This window comes from Quercus suber, unplaced genomic scaffold (assembly GCF_002906115.3).
Source record: "Quercus suber isolate HL8 unplaced genomic scaffold, Cork oak 2.0 scaffold_150, whole genome shotgun sequence".
Classification (NCBI taxonomy): domain Eukaryota; kingdom Viridiplantae; phylum Streptophyta; class Magnoliopsida; order Fagales; family Fagaceae; genus Quercus; species Quercus suber.
The window spans coordinates 590,133-601,476 of NW_027069611.1; the positions used below are offsets into that span (position 1 = coordinate 590,133).

Here is an 11,344-nt window from a genome sequence, read left to right on the forward strand (position 1 = left end):
AGGAGGGGGCCGCATTGAAGAATAATTTTTGGGAGTCTTTCTAAGGAGGAGGATTTGAGGATAAAGACGAGAGCTTCATATTGATCAACCAATTCAGATGAAAGACATAAGTTTTATTTGTTTTCTTTTCAATTTTATTATGAACTAAATTTTATTTTCTAGAACATTGATGTAGTCTAGCAATGAACACACAATTTATTTTCCGAGTTATTTTATTTTTAATATTTCTATGATTGAGTGTTTAACTCTTATTCTTAATGCTTACTATTTTTTACAAATTATAGTTTGATCAATTGAATTACAATGAGACCAAGAGGTGATTTGTTATTTTAGTTCTAGAATTAAACACCATTAGTTGAGCGAAAGTAGAGATGCTTTACCGCGATTAGTGTGATTTTTCAGAAAATTCAAAGTACTTAATGAGTCTCCAATTAATTAAATTCACATAGAGATATGGAATTGTTAGTTGAATATATTTTTGATATTATTCGAGAGAAAATATTGAATACTTAAGGAATTTTAATCATTAACGGGAGATTATTAGAATTTAATAATTAGGAAGGATAAATTGTGTGAGATTTGTTAGGTGAAATCAATCGCTTTAAATCCATTCTTATCATATTTTTACACTGTTAGTTTTTTACGCTTTGTTAATTCTTTTTATTCGTAGATTTATTTTTATTAAATAGTTTAATTTAATTCAGATAGTAGAACATTTCATTTATTTTCGATTTTTCCAAATAGTAATTAATTTAGTGAATTTCGGTACTCAATAACATAGTTAATCCTTATGGGTTCGACATTCGTTTTCTAAAAACACTTTACTACTTGTTACGATCCTGTGCGTTTGCAGATTATTTTACGCGAACACTTAACATTGATACTTTCATGTCAATAAGATATTGTTTACTATTCGATCTATAAACTCATCTTTTATGCATTATTTAAACAACAAAAACTTGAATTTAAATAATTGATTAATGACATGACTATTAATCTTTGATCACTTTGAAAATTTGCAAGTATAGAGAATATATAATAATAATGTAATTCAACTATAAAATTATCAAAATTCACATCAAATTAAGAAATATTAGGTGGTATAATGGTGCTTAAAGCTACACCAAGTATAACTTGAACTATGATTCTAAAAAAAAAAAAAATATATATATATATATATATAATATGATTCTCAAAAAAAAAAAAAAAAATATATATATATATATATATATATAACTTGAACTCAACTCAAAATATTTGGTTTTTGGATTAAGTACTTTAACCCCATAATATGAATAATTTTAATAAAATATAAAAATGGACACCAAGATTTTTGTATTCTTATTATATATAAAGATTACCAAAAAAAAAAAAAAAATTCATTTTCAATTATCAACTAGCAATCTCAACCCTATCGTTGACATTGTTTACTCAAAAAGTTCAACTAATTATGTGGAAGGAAATGTTTTTTTTTTTTTTTAAATTGCGTGAAAGGCTAAATCATTTTTTTTTTTTTTATCAATTGAATGATACGGAAGCAAATTATATCCATTTACAATATTTATATAAATCACACAAGTGAAGCAGGTTTTGATAAGATGACAATGCAAATCCAACTAATGTCCCTCGTAGCATGCTTGTCAGTCTAAGCAAAGCATTCAAGCTTAAGCAAACGCATAATACTAATATATATATATATATATTTACATGAAAGAGATAAACTAGCCTTACGGTGAGCAAGACAAGAAATGACTAAATCCAACCAACCAAGTTCTAGATATATATACACATAAAAAAAAAAGATATATATACACATATTATTTCAAATTATTAGTTCTCTATTTTATTTTGAATTGTTCAAAACTGAAGTCTTATTTTCAAAATTAATAAATAAAACTTGTGTCTTATCCTTTATTTATTTATAATAATTATTATTTTGTGGAGAAAAAACCATTTATTAAAAAAAAAAAAACTCAATCCCAATATTTCTTTACGATTTAAATTAAAGTAGGTAGTTTTAGAAAATTTTAATGGATAGAAAATGCATCAAGCGATATTGTCTTAAAAAAAAAAGGATTTTATAAACAATATATAGGGGGAGAGAGAGAGAGAGAGAGAGAGAGAGAGAGAAAGTATTAGCGTACAGTAGACGGTATGTGGCGTATAGGTACTGGCCGGTCTACTCTACATCTACAGCGATGAGTGGGAATGGGAGGGGAGGAGTTTGACCTTGATTCTCTCTCACTTTGCACACTTTCCCAAATCTCAACAAAATTTTACAAAACCAAAAACAGTTAATAGAATCGAACAGAGACAGAAATCCAGTAGTTGGAGATTATTAGATTTGGTTCGAACAAACCAAAAAAGAAAAGAAAAGAAAAATGCCATCTCAAATGATCCTACCCATAACAAACCCCCACCCTTCACATTCCTTATTGGAAAAACCAAATTCAACTTCTGATGATGATCCAATAACAACAACAACAAATAGTCTTCTTTTTGAGGATGAGAAAGCCATTTCCATTAGGCCCCTTCTCCCTCGGACCTTAAGCTACACAAATAATAATACTACTACTACTACTACTTCCGCCACCTACTACCAGCAGCGCCGCCGCCGGATCGCCAGTGAAAACTCTTTGTCTTCGCTCTCCTCTTCTGCCCCCGACCGCCGCAACTCCTTCGGCCACGACGTTGGCCATGCCGCGGCCGAGACCTTCTTGATCACCCGTTTGAGTTTGAAGCTCTTGAGATACCTTGGGTACAATCTTGCTTTATTTTGTTTTTTGTTTATTGGCATTGGAATTAGCTGTTGATTGCTTGGTTGTTTCAGTTTTTATTAGACTTAATGTGGAAAGTTGAATTCTTGTTCATATAGTTTGTCTTTGAAGGTTGATTTCTTAAGTAAGAAGTTTAAGATCTTTGCATCTCAGAGAGAGCTTATTTGAATACGTTTAGCTGGTGGAAATGGAGGGAAAATTAAATGATGCCAACCGTTAACAGAGAGTGCATATTATGTTTGTTGATCTGGATGGCTTTTTCTTTCCCAAAAAAAAAAAAGTTTCTAGGTAGTAAGATGTGTTGGTGCTGTATTAGGTAGATTTTGGTCACTTCTGCTAATGAGTTGGTTTGAGAAATGGATGGATCCATCCTTTTGGAATACAATTTTGTGTACCTTAAACTCTTTAATGAGAAAGGCAGGGGATCTAGTTAACTCTTTGTTTCCTCTCTATATACTTGTTACTTGTTTAGAGAGTTTTAAGGTTTTGATTGTACCTTTTAAATTTCATATAGCTGGGACTGTTGATGTCATAGATTGGAAGTGCGGTTAATTTCTTGCCAGCCCTAAAAGTTATGTTCGCCAGTTCTGGTATCAGTGGCAGTTTTTATCTCAATGTGAAATTTGACTTGTTTATCTATGAAGTTGCAGTTTGAGATATGGGTTTTTATCCTATTGGATTAGTCTCAAGAACATTGGGAATGATTTGAGAAAGACCCAAGTTGAATATGTGACTACTAAATTTTTCAATATGCAAAGAATCTGGAGTTTAAAATGAGACACAAAGATTGTAAATTTTGAAAATGAGATATAGATTGAAGACAGTTCTCTTTTCTAGTGCCCTTTTTTTTCCCAAAAATGGGTTGGGTAGAACACAGGTAATAAGTCATTTTACTGCCAACCTAGGTGGTCATTTCTTAGGTTATTAGAAGCTTGGTTGCATTAAGAAACTTACTTGATTTTAAGAAATAAGAAAGCATTTTTGGAGTATGAACATAGGTTATTTGATCTCTCCCTCTCTCTCTCTCATCATGATTCAATACATTTCATAGATGGCTTTTTCTTTTTCTTGGCCATTTAATATTATGTTGGCCTATTGGTTTACTTATTTGACCTACTTGATATACCATCTCCTGGCCTTTCCACTTTAACATTTAGTCTGGGTTTAACTTTGATTAAATGATATAATAATATGGTGTCTAACATGGCCAGAGTGGTCGGATGTTTTACAGGGAGTTCGTTAACCATGGAGACCATGATTCAATAGTCAAATATGAGCAGTTGGGTTAAATGGGTTAATTTTGCTCCACCTTCAACCATATTGCACCTGGTGGTGCAATGTTGGGAACTTGAGGTAACCCTTCTTTCTACACTTTCCTTCAAGTGGAAAGTTGGAGGTCTTCTCAACAAGATAGTGAGAGCTTCTTTAATGCATGATTATGTGATGTAGCTTACCTTGGTTACCGGAAGAAGAATAAAAGTTATGTATGAAGTAGGCTTTCTAAGAGGGATAAGAGAGGTTGAAAGAAAATTTAGAAAGTTATAAAGAAGAGACAGTAGAAAATCTATTATGTGTGGCTTTTAATGTGTAGGTCAGTTAATCATCCCAATCACATTGGGATAAGATTCTTACAGATGACAATTTGAGGGGTATAGGGATGGACTTTTTGACTGGTGCATTATGTGTAGTTGTAATGGGGAGACTGTGGATCATTTGCTACTACATTGTGGTAAAGCTTACCGGTTGTGGAGTTTGGTGTTTAGATCATTTGGGATTGCATGGGTTTTGCCAAGATCAGTTGCGGAGACTCTCTTTGGTTGGTGGAATTGGCTTGGAAAGCATTCGTCTAGAATTTGGAATTTAGTTCCGCTTTGCTTAATGTGGTGTCTTTGGAGGGAATGAAATTGGAGGACATTTGAGGACATGGAAAGCTCCGACGACCAGTTATTGGCTTCATTCAGTAGCTCCCTTTTTGACTGGTCTAGGGCTTGGGAACTCACCTCTACTGATTCTCTACCCATGTTCCTTAGTTCTCTCCTTTGTAATTAGTATCTTTTCTTTTCTTTTCTTTTTCTTTTCTTTTTGTTTTTATCTTCTTTCTCTGTATTTCTTTTCCTTTGCCTTATGTCTTTTGCATGAGGTGGTGTTCTTGAATATACATCTTTATTACTTATCAAAAAAAACATTTACATACTTGAAGTAGTTTCAACTCTAATCTATGATATTTGAAGTTATCCTGGATTTTGAAATTTCAATTTTGTATGCTGTAATGTTTGTTTGAGATGCTTTTCTGGCCTATCCGAATTATTAGATGCTGCTAATCACTTAAATTTTATTCAGGGTAGGTTACAAATGGATTACAAGATTTCTGGCCCTTAGTTGTTATTCCTTTCTACTTTTCCCAGGTTTTTTTCAAGGTCTGTAACATTTATAATTCTGTTGCAAAAGTTCCATGCATACTCTTTACAGTATAAACATTGTACATATAATTGGTCATATACATAGGGTTGACCTATATATATATATATATATTTGGCAAACCTTTGATACAGTTCATTAAGTGTTGTATCTTAGATTCCTTAATTAAATTCAACGAAGTGGTTGCATTGGCCAATAAACAATGGTTGAATTTAGTTATCCTTGGGGAAGATAACAATGATTATGCTGCATTGGCTAATGCAATTAGATGGTTAAATTTAAATGGGAAAGCTAAGGCACAGTACATAAGAAACTGTACCAATTTGCCCATATATATATATATATGCTTATGACAAATTGTAGGCCAGACAGTGACACTGCACTACAAGGCACTTCGCAGAGCTGATCTATGCTTGTCCTATCTAGTGGAGCATAACTACTCTGTTTGTCTTTTGCAGTTGGATATTACTATTTCTTCTCTAGTCAGGTCCGCAGAAGCATAGTTTATGGTGATCAACCGAGGAATAGGTAACTTAAAAATGAACTGGGCTGATTTATTGTGCATTTAGGTGCAATGAATTTTTTACACCCTGTTTAATTTTATGGATTTCATGACAACTGTTTAAATTTTGTTCTGCAGGCTGGATCTGTATCTCCCCAAAAATAATGATAGTCCAAAGCCAGTTATTGCATTTGTAACTGGTGGAGCCTGGATTATTGGGTGAGGGTTGTTTTTGCTGATAGTTGATATTTGTACTTGACATGGGAAGTCTAATAAAATAATAATAATAATACTAGTAACAGAAGAATATTTTTTTAAAGTTTTGGGCATGTAGAAGCAACAGATAGAGGCATACAATAAAACTATAAATGTGACTGATATTGTACTTAAAATGGTAATTGATAAATAATAGCTTAAGCAGAAGATGAAAAAAAATAATAGTAATGGGTACAGTAGGTAGTTCTAATATCAAAAATATTTAAGTTGTAGGTTAGATATCAGAATCTAATTTTGGTTTGTTTTTCATTCAATTACAAAAATGGATCTAAGTTGATTAAAGGGTTGTCTTGTCAGATTTTGTTGATTTCTCAAATTTACATTCTTTTTCTCGTGCGTCATATGCATGCTTCTCTATGTCCTCAAATATGTTTTCAGACTTCTTTTTGTTTTTTCATCTTTTTGGATGCAGTTACAAAGCATGGGGTTGTCTTTTAGGACAGCAATTATCAGAAAGAGACATTATAGTGGCATGCATAGATTACAGGTGATATGATTTACTTTAAGCAACAGCATACTGTTGTACATAATAAATCTCATCTCATATTCTCATCTTGCCAATGAAAGCTATGTTCCGGATGAAGTTATCTTATGAATTTATTGAGGTTTGGGATTGTGTGTGATACTATCTTTATATGATATCAATCTGAAATGTTGTAAAATTCTATTGCCTCTTAGGGTTATTAATTGTTCATAATCTGTTGCTAACGTTACAAATAATAAATTATTATCTCATCTCTTCTTACAAATCTTTGAAAGAGAATTGTATTTGAAAGACAATTATGTCAAGATAATTTACTACTTTTTCTCACCACCTTGACCCATGTTTTGAAGGCCTGTTTTTGGGTCCTTGTAGCACCTTGTACCATAATTCAATTACTCCATACCTGCATTTTTTTTTTTTCTGTTGCACAGAGTCACCTTTTAGACAGTGTTATTCTTTATTATTAGCACCAATAAGTGGCACCAGTATAAATATTAAATAGAGGTATCAATTTTTTTAATCATGATTCTCAGTAAATTACTCTATTTTTTGATGGTACCACAATTTGTTCTACATGCTTCAATGTGTTGAACTACTTATACAAGTTTGCAGGTAAGATATCCATCCTCTGATGTTTGTACGGTATCTAACTTTGGCCTCCCAGACATCTTGTATTGGTTGATGATTGCCACTCTTGTCTTAGCATCCTTTCAGTAGCTCATATTTTGAATTATTTTGTAACCTGACGACCTCTAATCTTCATTATAATCAAATGATCTTTTTGTAATTCACATTGCAATAGGAACTAGTCCATGTGTATCTGCAATAAATCATTTTTTTAAGAGACCTGCTTAAGGTCAGCAGAAGCGGCAGGTCGCAGGTTCAAGTATGAGAACCAACCTCTCCAAAACAAATTTTGGGTTGTGCTACCTACCAATCACCTATCCCAAAGTCCAAAAAAGTGAGAGTTTTGTGCATTGGGTATGACTTGCTTAAGGTCAAACTTACTGAATTTGAAAAAAAAGAAAAGAAAAAGAAAAAGAAATAATGGGTCGATGTGCTTTCTGAAGGGAAAGAATATTATCATATATTGGGACCATCCTTGTTTCCTTGTGATGATGGTGTTGCCTGCACATTGCACTTCCCCTTTATGTGTTCAAATGCTATACAAGGCACCAACTGACTGATTTTTAACTTGCAGTTTCTATTGTTTTGTTCTTCTCTGTTTATAGAAGTAGCTTTTGAAATTTTAAAATTTATCATTCTCTCATAATATGAGGCATGGTTTTGTATATTCTTTTCATGGACAAGGACAAGTAATATGCCTGCATGATCATCTTTAGATCTTAGTTAAAAATCCAAAGAATTACTTGTATGATACTTAAAGGGTAGCTTCACACATTACAAGATTACTTCATTTGCTATTGTGATCATGGATGTAGCTTTGAAGAAGCCCAGACTTAATTTACATGAGGTTGATTCCTCTATGTGGGTGAATTCTTTGTAAGTGTATAACATGTATACACTTGTAATACTACTTCATACTAGTATGGGTCTTAATTGAAAACTCATGCAGGAATTTCCCTCAGGGAACCATGAGTGATATGGTAAAGGATGCTTCTCAAGGTATCTCATTTGTGTGCAACAATATTGCTGAATATGGAGGCGATCCTGATAGGTAATAATCACTTCACATTTTTCTATACATCTAAGCATGACTCCTGTATTTGGGCAAGAGAGAGGGTTGGGGGGGTGTGGGGGGAGTGGCTGTTGCTAATAGAGATGTTCTGCTCATGCTTTGTTTACGCAGGATTTATCTAATGGGACAGTCAGCTGGTGCCCATATTGCTGCTTGCACCCTTGTGGAGCAGGCAATTAATGAAGCTGGTGAAGGAGAGAGCACTTCTTGGAGTGTTTCCCAGATAAAGGCTTATTTTGGATTATCTGGAGGGTGGGTTTCTAGGGTTTCTATTGCAGGTTTTTTTGAACCTTGCGGAACTCTTTCCTGTGTTTCAAGCACAGTAATCCAAGTAGATGCTTCTTGTTAGAATAATGGTAAATTTATCATTTCCTAACATCTTGAACAAGATGGTATTAAAGAAGGTGGTCTGAGTTCAAATTTAGGCTCCACTCTACATGCTGACATTTAAAAATTCCATGCCTTGGGTCCCACTTATTGAGGGAGAACTAGGCTCACATGTGAGGGACAGTTTTGGAATAATGGTTAAGTGATTCAATTCATCATTTCTTATTAGCTTAAACTTTGTGAACAAGTGGTAGTATATTACTTCAAATGATTAGGCATTTTCTCTTGAATTGATCCCAAAGGATTATCAACCAGTTGGCCAGGAGGTAATAATTGGTTGATTTTAATGTTAGAATATCTCACGTCGAGATTTTCTCTAATGATTCTTTGAATGTTGGGTTGATACAACCAGTAAAAAGCTCTAAAACAAACAAGATAACTATCAAAGTAGTTAAAAATATGGCCTAGTTTCAATGTGGGACCTAATTGGCTCAGTTCATGGTCTACTTAGTTATTATTGAGTCTAGTATCAAGTCTGCTCGAGTTTGAAAGTTGCTGGTTCAGTTATAATTAGCTTATACTTAAGTAGGGGTAATTTAATTATTTCCAAATTTTCTGGAATGGGCTGCATTAGAGATCCATGAGTCTTATTTTAAGTTTTGATCCTTTTGGAATCCTTTTTTGTTTTGTTTTGTTTTTTAATCTTTTCCTAGTTAGTATAATAGTTCTTTGTTTTTGTTTGGGATTCCAAGTATTTGTTGGAAAATAATTAGGAGTAGCTTATATAAAGAATTTTATTGGGTTCTCCCTAAGTATGATAGACTTGGGTTTGTCTTATTTTTCAACTCTCATTAAATTCACTGTTTTAACACCAAACAACCATCTCCTTTAAGATTCGATCTTTTTATGACCTAACCATCTCTAAATCCTTAAACAGTAAACCCTATTCAAGAATCCTTCCAGAGCCTATCAATTCATCAAAAACAAAAAAAAAAAAACAAAAAGAATCCTTCAAGAACCTATCCAGAAACCTCATTTAGTGCTGAGTTTAGTAAAAGTCCTGCATCAAATTAGTATCATAGCACTCCACTGCTTCTGTCCTGCTTGGTTCTTGCAGTGATTGCATGCAGTATTCAAATGTGAATTTTTTATCATCAGATCATTCTGGCCTAGTTTTTTTTTTTCAAAGTGTAAGGATTAGATCAGAACTGCAAATGTTTTTATATGTGATGAAAATTTTATTCAAATTGAAATGAATTAATGCATATGATGATCATAATACATTCCCTTCCTCTCTGCAAGTTACAATCCAATATTCCAAAAAGCAATGAAACCTGAAAAGGAATCACAATGTCAATTTCCCAAAGGTTGATATTAGAAATGCATAATTTGACTGTGATCTTGGGGTGTTAGGGTGAATTAACATGGTTGACTTTGTCTTTCCCTAAGCTTAGCCTCAAGCTTTATATTGCCACTATGTTTTAACAATAGTTTTTAATTTGTTGGTATCCGACTATAAGTGACGTAAGTTGTTGGAGTTTATAATTGAAAAATAAAAAAATAAAAATTGATATGCTTATACTTGAATCATTTGAACGTGGATATACTTTTTTAATTACCAGTAAGCAAAAAGCATAGAAATAAATAGTGGTCTTGTTCTAGTTATGAAATCATTCTTGGCATTTTCACCTGTTGTTTTTTTCAAGCATTTTGTACCTTATTTTTCTTATATTTGCAAATAAAAGATGCACTCATCTTACGTTCCTTGTAATGTCCACAAACAGGTACAATTTGTTTAAACTAGTAGACTATTTCCATAGTCGAGGCCTGTACCGTTCCATCTTTTTAAGGTACCTTCCCTCTTCTTTGAATTGATCACTTGAATTTTTTTTTCTTTTTTTCACTTATTGAGTTATTATTGAGATGAAATATTTATTTGGTTAATACCTTAATCTTTACCAGTCACTTTTTTGACCTGATTGCTTGAAAATGTCATACAGCATAATGGAAGGAGAAAAATCCCTGGAACGATTCTCTCCTGAAGTAGTGGTCCAGAACCCAAACATTAGAAATGCTGTTTCCCTCTTACCACCAATTATTTTATTTCATGGTACTGCAGATTATTCCATACCTTCTGATGCCAGGTCTGAGTCTGCTCTGGATTGAACTCTGTGATTTCCTTTAATTACTATTAAATCAAATATTGCATGAGGTTTGTTGGAGTTTTTTAGATAAATTTTTATAACTGGTATTCTTGTTTCAAAGTAACATAAATAAGCAGTTTTGCTAACTGTACTGTTAAATTCCACTTACATCTTTCAATGTAATATATATAAGTTCATTGGTGTTATTTGTGTTTTTTTGCATATGCATAGATAAACTTAAAAAGATACATCAGAACCGTAGGTTTGAAGCTTCATATACATACATACATATATATATATATATATGGGCCTTTTGGTTTTAATTTCTATTGTTGGTTTTGAAGTGGTTATTGCATTTTTGGTGTAAATTTCCACTTACACCTTTCTAGCTCACTGTAGGTGCCATTGTGAGTGTACGATAGAGAGAGATTGGTGAGGGTATGCTTGGATTTTGTGGGGGGGGATACTTGTTACTTGTTTAGAGAGTTTTAAGGTTTTGATTGTACCTTTTAAATTTCATATAGCTGGGACTGTTGATGTCATAGATTGGAAGTGCGGTTAATTTCTTGCCAGCCCTAAAAGTTATGTTCGCCAGTTCTGGTATCAGTGGCAGTTTTTATCTCAATGTGAAATTTGACTTGTTTATCTATGAAGTTGCAGTTTGAGATATGGGTTTTTATCCTATTGGATTAGTCTCAAGAACATTGGGAATGATTT

The 11,344-nt window shown here is 32.9% G+C and overlaps 1 protein-coding gene across 1 annotated transcript; it reads left to right on the top strand.

Annotated features, from left to right (window-relative positions):
• The first annotated feature begins 2,151 nt into the window (after positions 1–2,151).
• LOC112012336 (probable isoprenylcysteine alpha-carbonyl methylesterase ICMEL1) lies at positions 2,152–11,055 on the top strand. The gene is made up of 9 exons (XM_065777190.1): positions 2,152–2,758; positions 5,118–5,194; positions 5,654–5,723; positions 5,836–5,916; positions 6,386–6,460; positions 8,034–8,135; positions 8,268–8,408; positions 10,268–10,333; positions 10,484–11,055. Exons 1-9 carry the CDS (start codon positions 2,382–2,384, stop codon positions 10,647–10,649), a joined length of 1,155 nt encoding a protein of 384 aa, XP_065633262.1. The 5' UTR covers positions 2,152–2,381; the 3' UTR covers positions 10,650–11,055.
• The last annotated feature ends 289 nt before the right edge of the window (positions 11,056–11,344 follow it).

What these genes read in the sequence shown, in the direction of transcription:
- LOC112012336 (XM_065777190.1), top strand. Translation starts at nt 2,382, where the DNA reads ATGCCATCTCAAATGATCCTACCCATAACAAACCCCCACCCTTCACAT. An exon ending in AAGCTCTTGAGATACCTTGG is followed by an intron (nt 2,759 to 5,117) that starts GTACAATCTTGC and finishes AATTTTATTCAG; the next exon opens with GGTAGGTTACAAATGGATTA. An exon ending in TATTTTGGATTATCTGGAGG is followed by an intron (nt 8,409 to 10,267) that starts GTGGGTTTCTAG and finishes GTCCACAAACAG; the next exon opens with GTACAATTTGTTTAAACTAG.